This window comes from Oncorhynchus masou, chromosome 31 (genome assembly GCF_036934945.1).
Source record: "Oncorhynchus masou masou isolate Uvic2021 chromosome 31, UVic_Omas_1.1, whole genome shotgun sequence".
Classification (NCBI taxonomy): Eukaryota; Metazoa; Chordata; class Actinopteri; order Salmoniformes; family Salmonidae; genus Oncorhynchus; species Oncorhynchus masou.
The window spans coordinates 75,554,284-75,575,467 of NC_088242.1; the positions used below are offsets into that span (position 1 = coordinate 75,554,284).

The 21,184-nt window shown below is 45.8% G+C and overlaps 1 protein-coding gene across 1 annotated transcript; it reads right to left on the reverse strand.

Annotated features, from left to right (window-relative positions):
• Positions 1-2,421: 2,421 nt before the first annotated feature.
• Positions 2,422-11,271, reverse strand: LOC135524449 (CMP-N-acetylneuraminate-beta-galactosamide-alpha-2,3-sialyltransferase 2-like). Its single transcript, XM_064951991.1, has 3 exons — positions 10,794-11,271; positions 5,446-5,639; positions 2,422-3,212 (listed from the first exon to the last, which is right to left on the reverse strand). The coding sequence occupies exons 1-3, from the start codon at positions 11,205-11,207 to the stop codon at positions 3,029-3,031; spliced, it is 792 nt and encodes a 263-aa protein (XP_064808063.1). The 5' UTR covers positions 11,208-11,271; the 3' UTR covers positions 2,422-3,028.
• Between the last annotated feature and the right edge of the window lie 9,913 nt (positions 11,272-21,184).

Consider the following 21,184-nt stretch of genomic DNA (forward strand, 5'->3'; position numbering starts at 1 on the left):
GAACACCAAATAATGCATGCAGAGCAGAATTAGGCCGATACCCACTAATTATCAAAATCCAGAAAAGAGCAGTTAAATTCTATAACCACCTAAAAGGAAGCGATTCCCAAACCTTCCACAACAAAGCCATCACCTACAGAGAGATGAACCTGGAGAAGAGTCCCCTAAGCAAGCTGGTCCTGGGGCTCTGTTCACAAACACACCCTACAGAGCCCCATGACAGCAGCACAATTAGACCCAACCAAATCATGAGAAAACAAAAAGATATTTACTTGACACACTGGAAAGAATTAACAAAAAAACAGAGCAAACTAGAATGCTATTTGGCCCTACACAGAGAGTACACAGCGGCAGAATACCTGACCACTGTGACTGACCCAAAATTAAGGAAAGCTTTGACTATGTACAGACTCAGCGAGCATAGCCTTGCTATTGAGACAGGCCGACGTAGGCAGACATGGCTCTCAAGAGAAGACAGGCTATGTGCTCACTGCCCACAAAATGAGGTGGAAACTGAGCTGCACTTCCTAACCTCCTGCCCAATGTATGACCATATTAGAGAGACATATTTCCCTCAGATTACACAGATCCACAAAGAATTCGAAAACAAATCCAATTTTGAAAAACTCCCATATCTACTGGGTGAAATTCCACAGTGTGCCATCAGAGCAGCAAGATTTGTGACCTGTTGCCACGAGAAAAGGGCAACCAGTGAAGAACACGCACCATTGTAAATACAACACATATCTATGCTTATTTATTTTATCTTGTGTCCTTTACCATTTGCACATTGTAAAAACACTGTATATATATATATATATAATATGACATTTGTAATGTCTTTATTGTTTTGAAACTTCTGTATTTGTGATGTCTACTGTTAATTTTTATTGTTTATTTCACTTTATATATTATATACCTTACTTGCTTTGGCAATGTTAACACATGTTTCCCATGCCAATAAAGCCCCTTGAATTGAATTGAATTGACAGAGACAGAGACAGAGACAGAGAGAGAGAGTGCTCAGTTGATGATCTGCTCTGACCTGGAATGGGATGAGAGAGAGAGAGCGAGAGTGCTCTGTTGATGATGTGCTCTGACCTGGAATGGGATGAGAGAGAGAAAGACAGAGAGCGCAGCGTGAGAATGAGTTTGTGAAGGTGGGATTGTGAAACCAGCAGTTCACTTTGAACGTGAACAAAATGTGCTTGTGTGAAAAGGTGTGTATGTTAAACAATATAAATGGACTCAGGGCCGACCTGCTCATGGGATTAGGTGTCCGCCTAAAGCGGCAGAGTGACGAAGGCAGCATTTTCTGAGCTAAACTGACCAAGACGCAACTCCAACAACAACAACATAAATCCTCACACAATTCTTCCCCCCCCCCCCCCAAAATGACAATTTCTCTCAACCAGGGGTATAAGGTCTTTTTAGGCGAGCGATTTCGCCCTGTGATAAGCAGTGCCCACTTTGTCAAACAGGGGCGCAAAATACTTTGCTTGTCCTATCCCAGCGCGCCTCTCCAAGGTGCTGTTGGAGACGCAACGCTGCGGAGCTCCACCAACGTTCTGTCAAGACAATAATCGAACATAAATCATGTAGCAGATATAGGATATGGTAGAAAGAGTGTGTGGACTTCTGTAGGCTACTGGCTGGAGATAAAATGACAAAGAGACACTTATTTACATCATGCAGGTTTCTCAAATCATATAGCCAAACCTAAATGGTGCTCAATCAAAATTAAAACATGTGCTGTCATATTAACAAACAACATATCCTAAAAACAGAACAGGTCAAAGTACAATGGACAATCACAACCATCGTCATGATCATTGGTTTCAAGTTTGTATCGGTACATTTTTGACAAGCTGATCATAGCGAAAAAGAGAATATTTCTGCATTTCCTGCTGTATAAACACATTGCAAATAGGCTCACGATAAGTTCTGATAAAGTTGGGTAGTTGATATTCAGAGCTTAAAATAGACAAATTGATTAGTCACAGGAATCAGGGCTAATAAAGCCAATGCAACAGCTTGTTTTACAAATGGTGGGCCTACCACAAGGACGGGCATTCATACAATTCCATTTTGGGGCAACACATTAGGCTTCATCCCATTTTGGGGCACCACATTAGGCTTCATCCCATTTTGGGGAACCACATTAGGCTTCATCCCATTTTGGGGCACCACATTAGGCTTCATCCCATTTTGGGGCAACACATTATGCTTCATCCCATTTTGGGGCAACACATTAGGCTTCATCCCATTTTGGGGCAACACATTAGGCTTCATCCCATTTTGGGGCAACACATTAGGCTTCACCCCATTTTGGGGCACCACATTAGGCTTCATCCCATTTTGGGGCTTTAGGCTTCATCCCATTTTGGGGCAACACATTAGGCTTCATCATTTTCCCATTAGGCTTCATCCCATTTTGGGGCAACACATTAGGCTTCACCCCATTTTGGGGCACCACATTAGGCTTCATCCCATTTTGGGGCACCACATTAGGCTTCATCCCATGAAGCACAAGCCAATGTCTTTTGGACATTGTTTTGGGGGTATTTTACAAACGGTAGGCTCACCACATAGATGGGCATTCATAAAATGTACTGTCAGGCAACACTGTCGGGTGCACCTCAGTAAACACGGACTGATGCCGGCGCCTTTTGGACAATCTTTTTTTTGGTGCAGTCTGGACCGGCCCTGATTTCTACATCCGGTACGGGCCAAATCTGAACCAATCATAGACGTCTATAAATGACGTATTTTCAACCTTCATTCAGAACCAAAAATGAGCCCGACTTCAACATCTGAAAAGTTAAAACAAGTATTCTAAACATACGGAAAAAATATACTTTCAACATTCATTCAGAACCTAAATTGAATCTTTTAGTTGTCTTTTCAACATAATTTTGCTTACTGGGACTTTTTAAAGTCAAGCAGCATTTTTTGGTCTAGCTTAGGGCTGCAGAACAGCAAGGACCGGAACTGAATGGACTGCGTGTATGTGCTGGCAGTTTTGCTCTCACAAGCGAATCTGTCCAGTGGAGAGTGCGCTGGTGATCCATAGCAGATCCAGGGTCTTGAAGGGCACCAGGACGAAGCTGACATTGGCTGCCAGGTTCTTGGCACTCTCTGGGTACATGAAGTGGTGGGTGGTGTGGCTGCCTGCATCCTCCTCATAGCCCAGAGTGGGCGCCAGATTGATCCTGACAGACACAGGTAATCAGACCATGCTGGGAGCAGCTCCAATGATAGACAAACACACAAACAGAGGGATATCAAGACATCTCAACAAGACTTGCCTAGTTAAATAAAAATCTCTCTCTCTCTACAATAACTGTAAAGAGCCTACAGTAGCATTATAGCACAACACATAATATAACTTACCAGCTACTAAACAGATGAACATAATCTATGTTCTAAACCCCCTCAACTACTAAACAGATTAACATAACCTGTTCTAAACCCCCTCAACTACTAAACAGATGAACCTAACCTGTTCTAAAAACCTTCAACTACTAAACAGATGAACCTAACCTGTTCTAAACCCCCTCAACTACTAAACAGATGAACATAACCTACAGTGCCTTGCGAAAGTATTCGGCCCCCTTGAACTTTGCGACCTTTTGCCACATTTCAGGCTTCAAACATAAAGATATAAAACTGTATTTTTTTGTGAAGAATCAACAACAAGTGGGACACAATCATGAAGTGGAACGACATTTATTGGATATTTCAAACTTTTTTAACAAATCAAAAACTGAAAAATTGGGCGTGCAAAATTATTCAGTCCCTTTACTTTCAGTGCAGCAAACTCTCTCCAGAAGTTCAGTGAGGATCTCTGAATGATCCAATGTTGACCTAAATGACTAATGATGATAAATACAATCCACCTGTGTGTAATCAAGTCTCCGTATAAATGCACCTGCACTGTGATAGTCTCAGAGGTCCGTTAAAAGCGCAGAGAGCATCATGAAGAACAAGGAACACACCAGGCAGGTCCGAGATACTGTTGTGAAGAAGTTTAAAGCCGGATTTGGATACAAAAAGATTTCCCATGCTTTAAACATCCCAAGGAGCACTGTGCAAGCGATAACATTGAAATGGAAGGAGTATCAGACCACTGCAAATCTACCAAGACCTGGCCTTCCCTCTAAACTTTCAGCTCATACAAGGAGAAGAGATGCAGCCAAGAGGCCCATGATCACTCTGGATGAACTGCAGAGATCTACAGCTGAGGTGGGAGACTCTGTCCATAGGACAACAATCAGTTGTATATTGCACAAATCTGCCGTTTATGGAAGAGTGGCAAGAAGAAAGCCATTTCTTAAAGATATCCATAAAAAGTGTCGTTTAAAGTTTGCCACAAGCCACCTGGGAGACACACCAAACATGTGGAAGAAGGTGCTCTGGTCAGATGAAACCAAAATGTAACTTTTTGGCAACAATGCAAAACGTTATGTTTGGCGTAAAAGCAACACAGCTCATGACCCTGAACACACCATCTCCACTGTCAAACATGGTGGTGGCAGCATCATGGTTTGGGCCTGCTTTTCTTCAGCAGGGACAGGGAAGATGGTTAAAATTGATGGGAATATGGATGGAGCCAAATACAGGACCATTCTGGAAGAAAACCTGATGGAGTCTGCAAAAGACCTGAGACTGGGACGGAGATTTGTCTTCCAACAAGACAATGATCCAAAACATAAAGCAAAATCTACAATGGAATGGTTCAAAAATAAACATACCAGGTGTTAGAATGGCCAAGTCAAAAGTCCAGACCTGAATCCAATCGAGAATCTGTGGAAAGAACTGAAAACTGCTGTTCACAAATGCTCTCCATCCAACCTCACTGAGCTCGAGCTGTTTTGCAAGGAGGAATGGGAAAAAATTTCAGTCTCTCGATGTGCAAAACTGATAGAGACATACCCCAAGCGACTTACAGCTGTAATCGCAGCAAAAAGTGGCGCTACAAAGTATTAACTTAAGGGGGCTGAATAATTTTGCACGCCCAATTTTTGAGTTTTTGATTTGTTAAAAAAGTTTGAAATATCCAATAAATGTCATTCCACTTCATGATTGTGTCCCACTTGTTGTTGATTCTTCACAAAAAAATACAGTTTTATATCTTTATGTTTGAAGCCTGAAATGTGGCAAAAGGTCGCAAAGTTCAAGGGGGCCGAATACTTTCGCAAGGCACTGTATGTTCTAAACCCCCTCAACTACTAAACAGATGAACCTAACCTGTTCTAAACCCCCTCAACTACTAAACAGATGAACCTAACCTGTTCTAAACCCCCTCAACTACTAAACAGATGAACCTAACCTGTTCTAAACCCCCTCAACTACTAAACAGATGAACCTAACCTGTTCTAAACCCCCTCAACTACTAAACAGATGAACATAACCTATGTTCTAAACCCCCTGTCTCTCCCTCACCTCATGATGTAGTTGTGGCTGTCTATGGTGGGTCCGTAACCGGCCCCACGCATGTTGCCAGAGTTCCCCACCACGGCACAGCGCAGGCAGCGGGCGGGGTCCCAGGAGCCATAGGGAGAGCGGCCAGGGATCACCTGGAACAGCCGCAGCAGTACCTGCTGGATAGTGTGGGGCTTGAACTGAGGTTGCAGCATCTACAAGCAGGGGGCGACAGAGAGGCCACACAGTCAGGAGAGCAGTACAGGGGGACTGAGAGAGTACCATAGACTTTCTTTTATTCCTCCGACAGGATGTCAAAAGAGGGCAGAGGGGTAGGTTTTAGTATCCTAGTGACTCATGGAAAAGAGAAGAGGTTACAACATATTTAAATGGAGGTGAAAAGAGGTCAGATGTAGCCTAGGGTAGCCTAGTGTTTAGAGCGTTGGACTAGTAACCGAAAGGTTGCAAGTTCGAATCCCCGAGCTGACAAGGTACAAATCTGTCGTTCTGCCCCTGAACAGGCAGTTAACCCACTGTTCCTAGGCCGTCAATGAAAATAAGAATTTGTTCTTAACTGACTTGCCTAGTTAAATAAATGTAAAAAAAATTAGGGGGAAATGGAGGGAGAGATGACCAAAACATTTACATTGAAGGTGAAACAGAGTTTGTTTTTCAAGTCTTTGCTATAGGAGCACATGCAAACCTCCCAACCCCCAAACAAAACAGTTCAATCAGGCTATTGGCACCTTTAAATACCTCTCTCTCACACAGCGCTCTCTCTCTCTCACACACACGGCTCTCTCCCACACGGCTCTCTCTCTCTCTCTCTCACACACGGCTCTCTCTCCCTCTCTCACACACGGCTCTCTCTCCCTCTCTCACACACGGCTCTCTCCCACACGGCTCACTCTCTCTCTCTCACACACGGCTCTCTCTCCCTCTCTCACACACGGCTCTCTCCCACACGGCTCACTCTCTCTCTCTCACACACGGCTCTCTCTCCCTCTCTCACACACAGCTCTCACGCAGCACTCCCTCTCTCTCACACAGCTCTCTTTCTCTCTCACACACGGCTCTCTCCCACACGGCTCTCTCTCCCTCTCTCACACACGGCTCTCTCTCTCTCACACGGCTCTCTCTCTCTCACACACGGCTCTCTCTCCCTCTCTCACACACACAGCTCTCACGCAGCACTCCCTCTCTCTCACACAGCTCTCTTTCTCTCTCACACACGGCTCTCTCCCACACGGCTCTCTCTCCCTCTCTCACACACGGCTCTCTCTCCCTCTCTCACACACGGCTCTCTCTCCCTCTCTCACACATACCACTCTCTCTCTCACACATACCACTCTCTCTCTCACACATACCACTCTCTCTCTCACACATACCACTCTCTCTCTCACACATACCACTCTCTCTCACACATACCACTCTCTCTCACACATACCACTCTCTCTCACACATACCACTCTCTCTCTCACACACACCACTCTCTCTCTCACACACACCACTCTCTCTCACACATACCACTCTCTCTCTCACACACACCACTCTCTCTCACACACACCACTCTCTCTCTCACACACACCACTCTCTCTCACACATACCACTCTCTCTCTCACACATACCACTCTCTCTCTCACACATACCACTCTCTCTCCCACACATACCACTCTCTCTCCCACACATACCACTCTCTCTCCCACACATACCACTCTCTCTCTCTCACACGGCACTCTCTCTCCCTCTCTCACACGGCACTCTCTCTCCCTCTCTCACACGGCACTCTCTCTCCCTCTCTCACACGGCACTCTCTCTCACACACGGCGCGCTCTCTCACACACACGGCGCGCTCTCTCTCACACACACAGCGCGCTCTCTCTCACACACACAGCGCGCTCTCTCACACACACAGCGCGCTCTCTCACACACACAGCGCGCTCTCTCACACACACAGCGCGCTCTCTCACACACACAGCGCGCTCTCTCACACACACACAGCGCACTCTCTCACACACAGCTCACACACACGGCACTTTCTCACACACACGCTCTCTCACACACACACAGCGCACTCTCTCACACACACACCTCTCTCTCTCTCACACACACGGCACTCTCTCTCTCACACACACGGCACTCTCTCTCACACACACGGCACTCTCTCTCACACACACGGCACTCTCTCTCACACACACGGCACTCTCACACACGGCACTCTCTCTCACACACGGCACTCTCTCTCACACACGGCACTCTCTCTCACACACGGCACTCTCTCTCACACACACACCACTCTCTCTCTCTCTCTCTCACATACCACTCTCTCTCTCACACATACCACTTTCTCTCACACACACCACTCTCTCTCTCTCTCTCTCTCTCACATACCACTCTCTCTCTCACACATACCACTCTCTCTCTCACACATACCTCTCTCACACATACCACTCTCTCTCCCACACATACCACTCTCTCTCTCTCACACGGCACTCTCTCTCCCACATACCACTCTCTCTCTCACACATACCACTCTCTCTCCCACACATACCACTCTCTCTCCCACACATACCACTCTCTCTCTCTCACACGGCACTCTCTCTCCCTCTCTCACACGGCACTCTCTCTCCCTCTCTCACACGGCACTCTCTCTCCCTCCCTCTCTCACACGGCACTCTCTCTCTCACACGGCGCACTCTCTCTCAAACACACGGCGCACTCTCTCACACACACAGCGCATTCTCTCACACACAGCGCATTCTCTCACACACAGCGCATTCTCTCACACACAGCGCACTCTCTCTCTCTCTCACACACGGCACTCTCTCTCTCACACACGGCACTCTCTCTCACACACGGCACTCTCTCTCACACACGGCACTCTCTCTCACACACGGCACTCTCTCTCACACACGGCACTCTCTCTCTCACACACGGCACTCTCTCTCTCACACACGGCACTCTCTCTCTCACACACGGCACTCTCTCTCTCACACACATACCACTCTCTCTCTCTCTCTCACACATACCACTCTCTCTCACACATACCTCTCTCTCTCACACACACGGCACTCTCTCTCTCACACACGGCACCCTCTCTCTCTCACACACGGCACCCTCTCTCTGTCACACACGGCACCCTCTCTCTCTCACACACGGCACCCTCTCTCTCTCACACACGGCACCCTCTCTCTCTCACACACGGCACTCTCTCTCTCACACACGGCACTCTCTCTCTCACACACGGCACTCTCTCTCTCACACACGGCACTCTCTCTCACACACGGCACTCTCTCTCACACACGGCACTCTCTCGCTCACACACACGGCACTCTCGCTCACACACACGGCACTCTCGCTCACACACACACACACACACACACACACACACACACACACACCTCCCTCTCTCTCTAAGTTTCCCCTGCATGACCTCTCCCCAATGCTCCCTCTCTTTCCTTTACTCTGTCTTGCTCCCTCCCCCTCCTTGATACCAGCACACCGGCTTTCTGCAGGGTCACTAATTATTGGCAGATGGTCAGTGGGCACTGCTGCTGCCAAACAGTGTCTTTACTGGTCTGCTCTACTCTACTCCTGCTCTGCTCCATTGTAGAGAAACTATGACATGCTCTTCATTGCTCAACAACCATGACCATATACTAGGTATATATATATATGTACTAACCAACTCAACAGTGCAGACTCTTGACTTAACTCTTCGAGAAATCCATTAACCCTAATCTATGCCCTCTTTCACCTTTCCTGTGCACCTACCTCATTAGCTCCTCTCTCTAATCTCATCCTTTCACCAGCTCATTTACTTAACACCACTTAGTAGCTTGGCACTAGCTGGTCTGCCTCTGTTTGCAATCTCCTAATTATCGAGTAGGATATATACTGAACAAAAACGAATGTAACATGCTACAATTTCAACGACTTTACTGAGTTACAGTTCATATAAGGAAATCAGTCAATTTAAATAAATTAATTAGGCCATCATCTATGGATTTCACGTCTGGCCAGTTACACATGGGCTGCGGTTGTGAGGCCAATTGGATGTACTGCCAATTTCTCTAAAACAACTGTGTTGCATCACAACCATCCATCTACATAGGGACTTATGGTAGAGAAATTAACATGAAATTCTCTGGCAACAGCTCTGGTGGACATTCCTGCAGTCAGCATGCCAATTGCACACTCCCTCAAAACTTGAGACATCTGTGGCATTGTGTTGTGTGACAAAACTGCACATTTTAGAGTGGCCCTTTATTGTCCCCAGCACAAGGTGCACCTGTGTAATGATCATTATGTTTAATTAGCTTCTTGATATGCCACACCTGTCAGGTGGATGTATTATCTTGGCAAAGGAGAAATGCTCACTAACAGGGATGAAATTTGCGCACAACATTTGAGAGAAATAAGCTTTTAATGCATATGGGCTCTTTCATTTCAGCTCATGGAAAATGGGACCAACACTTTACATTTTTGCGTTTATATTTTTGTTCAGAATATATAAAGCAAGGCCAGGAACTTGAGGATGTGACACTAAATAAGTTAAACTTCTGACCAAACACAAACTAATTTAGTTTTCTAAATGGTACTTCTCACAGGTCAGCATCTTTCTCTCACACTTCTTCTACTTAAGTGTTCATGTCTGTTAAAAATATCAGCCTCTTTTAGCTACGTAATCACCTAGGCGTGCCTTCCTGTCTGTAATTCAAACAGACTTACAGGGGCTCTTTTTCCACTGGACCTCTACAGCTTTGTCTGACTTGTTAATTTCAATATTCAGACATTACTCAATGTCCTCTTTCACAGACCCATCATGTGCTTGCCTTCCTTTAATGTGATTGGCAGAGCTGCTCTCATTCTTTCCAGGGAGAGAAGAACGATAGAGGATGGTAAAACATAGAAGCTGTCCAGCTGGATCACTTACCACCCACCAGTAGTAGACGTCTGAAGGCAGCTGGATCACTTACCACCCACCAGTAGTAGACGTCTGAAGGCAGCTGGATCACTTACCACCCACCAGTAGTAGACGTCTGAAGGCAGCTGGATCACTTACCACCCACCAGTAGTAGACGTCTGAAGGCAGCTGGATCACTTACCACCCACCAGTAGTAGACATCTGAAGGCAGCTGGATCACTTACCACCCACCAGTAGTAGACGTCTGAAGGCAGCTGGATCACTTACCACCCACCAGTAGTAGACGACATCTGAAGGCAGCTGGATCACTTACCACCCACCAGTAGTAGACGTCTGAAGGCAGCTGGATCACTTACCACCCACCAGTAGTAGACGTCTGAAGGCAGCTGGATCACTTACCACCCACCAGTAGTAGACGTCTGAAGGCAGCTGGATCACTTACCACCCACCAGTAGTAGACTTCTGAAGGCAGCTGGATGTTGTCCCGTGTCCACACAGGCGAGATGTCCGGGTCGTAGTTCTCATCAAACCAGTCCGACACCCCAGGGTCCCCCACACAGCGGGGACAGGCACATGTCTTCTGCTGCTGGGTGCTCTCCAGTGGGCCCAGCTGGTGGACAACAGAGTAGTTGGGCACTAGTTTTACTCGGCTGGACTTTTCCCACCCAGGGGGCTCCAGGTAGGGCAGGCCAACGCCCCCCCTCAGAGAGATGGAGAAGAAGAGGGAGGTGAGAAAGACAAGGCCCAGGGAGCCCAGCAGAACCCACAACCTCAATGAGCACCGCATGCCCCCTCCGCCGGCCCTGGCCCCTGCCATCCGATCACCCCGCTCCACGCTGGTCCCGCCTGTCAACATGGGCCTCAGCTCCCCTGATCTTTGGACCCTCACCCCTCCAGGGCTGCCCCACACCCAGCCCCAGCCCCAGCCCCAGTGCCCCTCCCGGTGCTGGGTGACGGAGGGCACCCGGCCCCCCCAATTCCATGCGCTGTTTCCTGCCACCGTCCCCACCCTGCTGGCCTCAGCTCCACTCAGTGTGCTGGCTGGCTCACGCTGGCTCAGAGAGAACACTCTCCCAGCGCCACAGACAGAGAGAGGGAGAGCCGCTGCTCCACAGTGAGTCTCTCAGTGTCTCACACTAAACAGTTTGTCAGAGAGTCTGTGTCTGTTGCTTCTCCCCACTCTCCGTCTCTCCGCACGCAGCTGCCGCTCTTCACACCCACCAGCCCGGCTCTCCACTCCCTGCACTACTCCAGTCCTGGATGGGAGCTCCAGCAGTGTCTGCACATACAAAACTCTGATGAACTCTGCACAAATTGTACACTGCTAGAGTCTGAAAAACTGTCAGAGCTTATCACTCTGTGTTAGCAGTCCCACCTATAGTGATATCCATGGTAAAAGTCAGGTAGCGAGTCATTAGTGTCATCTCAGCCGTCCAGGTGTTTGGAGGTCCTCTGTCATATGCTCTAGCGGGCCAGACGGGAGAAGGAGGGTAAAAGGCGACAGCGACTGCAGGCAGGCTGGCATGAAAGAAGCTCCATCGAGTCTCTAGTCAACCTGAACAAATAACAGGTCTCCCCCTCTCCCTCCCTCTTCTCACTTCTCTGCCCGTCTCACACAAGCTTGATTTTTTTTCTGTCAGAAGATCCACTTTGGAGTTTCTGAGACTTGCAGAAAGAGCAGAGCTACTCAGGACTTTGTGTTCTCCTCCGCTAGAATGTAGGTGTCCTGTAGTCTAGTTGTCATTGAGGCTGTGTGGTGTGTGTCTCTGTGTGGCAGACTGAGCATCTACCAGCCCTCCAGATTCTCTGCATCCACGTTCTGTCTGCCTGTCTGGGGGAGGAGCTCTCTGGACATGCCAAGTCTGATCGACAGGAGAATATGGGCACAAATATTCATCGCAGTGCGGCCTCAAAAAGTCTGCGCGACCATCAGAATTCCAGTGCTCTTCAGTCATAGAAAAAGCAATACTGTAAAAGCTCCTAAAGTAATCAAAACATTCTGGCCGTAATGACAAAGAGGATTGCCACAGAGTCTTAAGAAAAGTAGATACGAGGACCTTAAAAGGGCTTACCAATGAATGCCCTGAAAGGAACTGAGGCTATGAGTGACTGGATTGAAAAAAGACAAATCAATCAGAAGAAAAAATCCCATCTGGCACTGAACATCAAACAGGACAAGAGGGAAGGGGGGCTCAGCAGCTGTCCAGCAGTGGAGATTCATTGTATATTTGTGTGCGAATGTATGTGAGGCTGGGCCACTGCCTGCCAGTAGCTGTAGGGTTTAATTGAATTCTGCTGTGTAGTGTTGGTGGAAGTGCAGGCTTTGTCAGGATGATGTGCCTTGAGCTGCTGCTCTCCCTAATCTGTAATCTCGGCAATGCAGTCGCCTGCCCACCACATTATACACTCTCTTCCCCCTCTCTCTGCCAGCCAGATGCTAACCTTCCGCCCAGTGTCCCTCCAGTGGCCTGCAAAGTGGTGCAGTCCTGCTGTTTGACAGTCCTTGTCTGTGTGTGTGTCCACCTCTCGATCCCTGACACAAAGACAGCCTCACAGGGGAACTGAGGAGCAGAGACACCGTGGCCCCTGTAGCTCCTGCTCCCTATCTGCTTGTTTCCAGGTCCTTGTCCTCCTGAGACACCAACACACCGCTGTTCAGAAAGTGGTGGACAGCTGGAGGAGAGAGGAGATAATATAAGTGAGGGTGTGAATCAACAGACTGTGCATTTATAACACACAGGCATCATGGCATTCCCGGCAATAGAGATACTGACATTTACCTGGGTTTTTGACTTCATGACTGTGTTTGATTTGAAAGCTTGTGTCGTTGAAGTTATTGTGTCTGCTGTAAAGAAAGCCCCCTTGTCTGAGCCCCTCTCGGCCTGTACTCTTTCCTTGGTCTTTATATTGAAAACAAACCCCAAACCTCTTGAAGAATGAGATGAACCATGCCTACCAGAATAGCACAGAATAATGATGCTCATCAGACTTTACATTTGTGGTTTGGTGCTTGTCAAGTCTGTTCAGCTACCACATACCCAAACAAACAACCCAAAACAAAACCCCATTCATTAGGAGCATATCTAATTGAACAGAATTAGAGTTTATTATATCTCAGTATAGCAGCCTCTTCATCTCCCTTATTCCCCTGCCTCAGCCAAAAAACACTTTCCATCTCTACTGCTAAATGCATTTTGTGACTTCGTCTATCCCCCCAAACACCTCATCTCACTCTCTCTCTCCGGGCCAGTCTCTGAGGGAAGAATAGGGGATGTGCTTCTATCTTTGGGACTCTGTGGGGACCAAAGCTTACAGATGAAAGGAGACAGAGTATCTGCAGCAGGGCCAAAGCACTGGGTTGACAAAGACCAGACATGACATGTAGAAAGAAAGGGACAATCACCAAATAATGTTACACAATGACTGGACCATAATACGTTGGCGCTGAAAACCACATCTGAATGCAGCTGTTCAACTCTCAGGCCACAGTGTAGGTAGGGCCCTACGTAGATGGATGGTTGTGATGGGACGCCTGTTGTAAATACATGTTGGAGTCCTTGGTAATGGATGGATCAGTCATATAAATAGAATCTCTCATTCTAGTTCAGTAGGATCAGTGTTTGTACTCTTTTAACTATGCCCCCCCAATGAAAAACGTGCTTGCTTTCACCAAAGAGGAGACTTCAGGTTTCCATGGCTACATACTGGACTCCGTGCGATTGTGCAGAGATGCGTGTTACTCTCACTGAATCAGATTTACAGAAAGATGTATATACAGGAAAGACTGTTGATCCACAAACATTTCAATGTTTACAAAATGGGCCAGCCTGGACTTGCCAAAATGCTTCCAAAAAACATGGGAACCATCCCCAAAAAAGACAGAACATCATAGAGCACACACAAATATTTAGGAAGAAGAGATCAGTAAAATACACAATAGCAAAATAGCTAAACATGGCAGGACGCTGCTGACGGATGCTGCCTCAGCTTCAGATTAAATGATGGGCACTGTGATTAATTGTGTGGGGGTACCGCTAAAGCGTTGATAATGCCTCGATAATGACTTTTTTCACCAATTAGAACATTTTTACATTACATATTCACCAGTAAGCGTTGCATTTGTTCCTTGAAGCTGCAGAGCCCACGTAAGTGGGACAAGAATTGGACAAGAAAGAGGGATGGTCAGAGCGAGAGATTGAAAGAAGGAGTGTGGGAGTTGGAGGGTGATACAGGAGAGAGGATTGAGACGTAAGTGATTGCTACCTGTAGAGATACGCTATCTATCTTCACTGTGACAGGAACATAGAGTACCAGCAACAAGCACAGGCACTGATCTCCTACAGGGCCAGCTCGCAGGCACAGCTTTGAAACTGAACAAAATGGCTCTCCACCCCATGGCAAATGGGTAGAATTGGAGGAAATGTGCTTTAAAACTTGCAAAGTTCCCCCCAACCAAATCTCATTTAGGGCTCCAAAAAGGCTAGGGCGGCCCTGATCCCCTATTTGAATATGTGAAGAAAAGCATAATCATGTTGGGGAGAGAGTTTACCTCGTGACAATCTGGCTTACACTCTTGCAGTGTATGCATGGATCATCTTGACCACAGAGATTATCTTTCCTAATCAAATTCACTGGCGTCAATCTAAATATCTCAAAGCTGGAAAAGCCAACAGACAAGCACACATTGGCGGATGAGATGGACACGCTCTAAAAACAAGCCATATGAGAAGTCCAGGAGTGACCTCATCCAAGTATCTTCCATTAGCCAACACTTCTAGAAACACACTGGTATGCAAGAACACATGTGCAGCATGCGCACAACCACACACACAGTAATACTTTGTTCCATCTCTGTCTTGATTGTCTACACAGGGTTGTGGGGGGTTGGAGGGGTGAGGGCCTCTGTTGCCCTGGAAGCATTGCCTCACAGCTGGCTGCCATGACAATGTAGCAAAATGTAGAAAAAGATATCCATGGAAAAGACTGTGTAGCCACCTTAAGAAAGTGCATGCATAGCTGTTGGTTACAGGCTCTATCAATCAGTGGAGGCTGCTGAGGGGAGGACAGCTCATAATAATGTCTGGAACAGAGTGAAGGGAATGGCATCAAACACATGGAAACCATGTGTTTGATGTATTTGATACCATTCCACTTATTTCCCTCCAGCCATTAACACAATGGCTGTCCTCCCCAATTAAGTTGCCACAGACCGCATGTGCTATCAATCAATCAATCAATCAATCAAATGTATTTATAAAACCCTTTTTACATCAGCAAATGTCACAAAGTGCTTATACAGAAACCCAGTCTAAAACCCCGAAAACTCCATCTATAATGGATGCCTTATTCTGTGGACTGAGACTTTACGATGCAGCCACAATGACAGTGTTTGCTTGCCTCTGTCGATTAATCTGAACAAAATACACATATTTTCAATGGCTGGACCGAGAGGCCTAATCAAATTTCATGTTTAATGGATTAAAGCATTTAAGCGTTATCAAATCAAATTTTATTTGACACATGTGCCGAATACAACAGGTGTAGACCTTTTCAAATCAAATCAAACCTTACAGCGAAATGCTTACCTGTCTGTCAAAGATTTTCGGAGGGGACTGGACCTGGGGCTTTCCTTAAGGAAATCAATGTGAAATAACTGGCTGAATTTTCTGTGGGATTGTAACCAACAGTAGCCCTAAATCTACAGTAAATATACTTTCCTCATACAATATCAGAGTTAACCCGTATAATTCCAAGGTGGGAGTGTGTTTGAGAGCTGCATGTGTGGGGCCAGCATCAGCAAATCTCCATCAGCCAATTAAAACACTCATGCTCAATCAAGGCTTGTTGATATTTAAATATGAATGTAAAAAAAATGTTTTTTTTCAAACTGAGATACAAAAATGTGTGAACCTCAGATCTGAGGACTCCCGGTAGAAAGGGTCTCATGATGAGGCGTGTAGTAGAGGCTAGCTACGGCTCTGTGTATCAGAAGATTGGTAGCCTAGCGGTTAAGAGTGTTGGGCCAGTAAACGAAAAGGTGAGAAATGTGAAAAATCTATTGATGTGCCCTTGAGCAAGGCACTTAACACTATATGTTCTGCTAAATGTCTACAATGCAATAATTAGATATGCTGACAGCTCCAGTGGATTAGTGTTCCTTCTCTGTTGTTTGTCCCCAGCTAACAACAAACATTCCCACAACTTTAGAGAACGTTACCTTAGGTAATTACCTACAGTTTTCATAGTGATGTGCACAGACTGTTTCCAAGAGACCATTAATGTCAAACAGAACTTACCTAGAACGTGGTTACCATGTTCTCAGAACATAAGATACTAATGTTCTAGACACGTTTCATGGGAACTTTGCAAGAACATACATGTGTCCAGTTTTTTGAGGATTTGGATAATATTTCATCAACGTTACACCAAACATGAATATAAGATATTAATGTTCTAGACTCGTTTCATGGAAATGTTGCAAGCAACGTCACACCAAAAACACACAGAACATGGTTGCCATGTTCTCAGAATATAAGATATTAATATTCTAGATATGTTTCATGGGAACATTGCAAGAACATTCCTGAGTCCATTTACGTTTAACACCCCTGAGGTGGTTGTCTAGTTCCCAGCTTGTTCAGGGGACTTCCCTAAAGACGTTTTCAAGATGCCGTCTGATGATCCCCAAGAAATGTGTGTTTCTTTACACACCACCCCATGTCACTGTGATTGGTAAACCACTGATCCAATCACAGTTCTTTGTCTGTTAGCAAGGTTAGGGAGACACACACACACACACACACAAACAGTGCTTTTGACATACAATGTTTGCAACTTACATATTTGACACACTTGGACATACATGATTACATTGTGTATGTTCAATTATACAGTAATTATTATTCAATAATAACAACTCTGAGCTACCAAGGAGAGCCCCTGAGGACAACGGGGGCCACATGCTTAAGGACCTCTATGCAAGACATTCATGGGTGTTAACCCTCGCAAGGCTGCCGGCCCAGACGGTATCCCTCGCCGTGCCCACAGGCGGTTATCCCCACCTGCTTCAAGACGTGCACTATCACCACCATGCCCAAGAAAGTTAATGACTACCGACCTGTAGCACTCACTTCCGTCATCATGAAGGCTAGTCAAAGACCACATCACCTACTCCTCGACAGACTCAACCCTCTCCAATTCCTCTACCGCCCTGACAGATCCAAGGACGATGCAATCGCCATTGCACTGCACACTGCCCTCACAAAAGGGAGGGAAGAGGTGAGGGGTCTGGCAGAGTGGTGCCAGGAAAATAACCTCCCTCAACGTCAACAAAATGAAGGAGCTGATCATGGACTTCAGGAGACAGCAGAGGGAGAACGCCCCTATCCACATCGACGGGATGGGGAAAAGGTGAAAAACTTCAAGTTCCTTGGTGTAAACATCACTGACAATGTGAAATTGTCTACCCACACAGACAGTGTGGTGAAGAAGGTGAAACTGCATCTTCAACCTCAGGAGGCTGAAGAAATCTGTCTTGGCCCCTAAGACCATCACACTTTGACAAATGCAGCATTGAGAGTATCATGTCGAGCTGTATCACCACCTGGTTCGAAAACTGCACCGATCGCAACCGCAGGGCTCTCCAGATGGTGGTGTGGTCTGCCCAATGCATCACCGGGGGCACAATGCCTGCACTCCAAGACATTTTCAGTACCCGATGTTACAGGAAAGCCAAAAAGATCATCAAGGACATCAACCACCCGAGCCACGGTCTATTCACCCCACAATTATCCAGAAGGCGAGATCAGTACAGGTTACAGGTGTATTAAAGCTGGGACCGAGAAACTGAAAAACAGCTTCTATCTCAAGGCCATCAGACTGAATTTAGTCACAGTCACTAGCCGACTACTACCCGGTTACTCAAATCAAATCAAATGTTATGTCACATGCTCCGAATACAACCTTACCGTGAAATGCTTACTTACAAGCCCTGAACCAACAATGTAGTTTTAGGAAAATAGAGTTAAGTAAATATTTACTTAATAAACTATAACGAGGCTACACACAGGGGGTACTGGTACTGAATCAATGTGGGGGGGAACAGGTTAGTCGAGGTCATTTGTACATGTTGGTAGGGGTAAAGTGCATAGATAATAAACATCGAGTAGCATCACTGTAAAAAAAAGGGGGGCAGTGTCAATGCAAATAGTCCGGATGACCATTTGACTAATCGTTCAGCAGTCTTACGGCTGTTAAGGAGCCTTTTGGACCTCGACTTGGTGCGACCAGCACCACTACAGCCCTTCGATGTGAATGGGGATGTGTTTGGCCCTCGTTTTCCTGAAGTCCATGATCATCTCCTTTGTCTTGCTCACGTTGAGGGAGAGGTTGTTGTCCTGGCACCACGCTGCCAGGTCTCTGACCTCCTCCCTATAGGCTGTCTCATCGTTGTCTGTGATCAGGTATACCACCATTGCGTCGTCAGCAAACTTAATGATGGTGTTGGAGTCGTGCTTTGTCATGCAGTCATGGGTGAATAGGGAGTATTGGGAGGAGGATCAACGTGGCAGATGTGTTGTTACTAACCCTTACCACCTGGGGGCGGCCCTTCAGAAAGTCCAGGATCCAGTTGTAGAGGGAGGTGTTTAGTCCCAGTGTCCTTAGCTTAGTGATGAGCTTTGTGGGCACTATGGTGTTGAACGCTGAGCTGTAGTCAAAGACCAGCATTCTCACATAAGTGTTCCTTTTGTCCAGGTGGGAAAGGACAGGGTGGAGTGCGATTGAGATTGCCTCATCTGTGGATCTGCGGTATGCGAATGGGCCTAGGGTGTCTGGTATGATGGTGTTGATGTGAGCCATTACCAACCTTTCAAAGCACTTCATGGCTACCTACATGAATGCTATGGAGTGGTAGCATTTAGGCAGGTTCCCTTCGCTTTCTTGGGCACAAGGACTATTGAATTTACAACAGGTGGACTCCAATCAAGTTGCAGAAACATCTCAAGGATGATCAATGGAAACACGATGCACCTGAGCTCAATTCCGAGTCTCATAGCAAAGTGTCAGAATACTTATGTAAATAAGATATTTGTTTTTAATTTTTAATACATTTGCAACATTTTATAAAAACCTGATTTTGTTTTGTCATTATGGGTTATTGTGTGTTGTGATTGATGAGTAAACAATTTAATTGAATGCATTTTAGAATAAAGCTGTAACATCACAAAATGTGGAAAAAGGGAAGGGGACTGAATATTTCAGAATGCACAAGTGCATCAAAACCGGGATTGAAAGACTGAAAAACAGGCCATCAGACTCTTGAACAGCCATCACAACATCTCCTGTAATAAGAGACAAAGATAAAGTCACAAAACTCACACACACACCTCATACACTGTTAGTGGGTATCCGTACCTTGCCAACAGACAAAGAGCTGTGCATGGATCAGTAGTTCACCAATAAGGGAGGACCAGCAAAAGCCAATACCGATTAATCTGACGATTTATAAAATGTATTTATTTGTAATAATGACAATTACAACAATACTGAATGAACACTTATTTTAACGTAATATAATACATCAATAAAATCAATTTAGCCTCAAATAAATAATGAAACGTGTTCAAATTGGTTTAAATAATGCAAAAACAAAGTGTTGGAGAAGAAAGTAAAAGTGCAATATGTGCCATGTAAGAAAGCTAACGTTTAAGTTCCTTGCTCAGAACATGAGATATGAAAGCTGGTGGTTCCTTTTGACATGAGTCTTCAATATTCCCAGTTAAGAAGTTTTAGAAGTTTTAGGTTGTAGTTATTATAGGAATTATTGGATTATTTCTCTCTATACCATTTGTATTTTATTAACCTTTGACTATTGGATGTTCTTATAGGCACTTTAGTATTGCCAGTGTAACAGAAAAGCTTCCGTCCCTCTCCTCGCTCCTCCCTGGGCTCGAACCAGGAACACAACGACAACAGCCACCCTCGAAGCAGCGTTACCCATGCAGAGCAAGGGGAACAACCACTCAAAGTCTCAGAGCGAGTGACTTTTGAAACGCTATTAGCGCGCACCCCGCTAACTAGCTAGCCATTTCACATCGGTTACACGAACCTAATCTCGGTAGTTGATAGGCTTGAAGCCGTAAACAACGCAATGCTTGACGCACAACGAAGAGCTGCTGGCAAAACGCAAGAAAGTGCTGTTTGAATGAATGCTTACGAGCCTGCTGCTTCCTACCACCGCTCAGTCAGACTGCTCTATCAAATCATAGACTTGGTTATAACATAACACACAGAAATACGAGCCTTTGGTCATTAATATGGTCGAATCCAGAAACTATCATCTCGAAAACAAGACGTTTATTCTTTCAGTGAAATACGGAACCGTTCCGTATTTGATCTAAGGGGTGGCATCCATGAGTCTAAATATTCCTGTTACATTGCACAACCTTCAATGTTATGTCATAATTACGTAAAATTCTGGCAAATTAGGCGGCCCAAACTGTTGCATATGCACTGCGTGCAATGAACGCAAGAGAAGTGACACAATTTCACCTGGTTAATATTGCCTGCTAACCTGGATTTATTTTAGCTAAATATGCAGGTTTAAAAATATATACTTCTGTGTATTGATTTTAAGAAAGGCATTGATGTTTATGGTTAGGTACACATTGGAGCAACGATACGCACCGCATCGATTATATGCAACACAGGACACGCTAGATAAACTAGTAATATCCTCAACCATGTGTAGTTAACTAGTGATTATGATTTATTGATTGATTGTTTTTTATAAGATAAGTTTAATACTAGCTAGCAACTTACCTTGGCTTACTG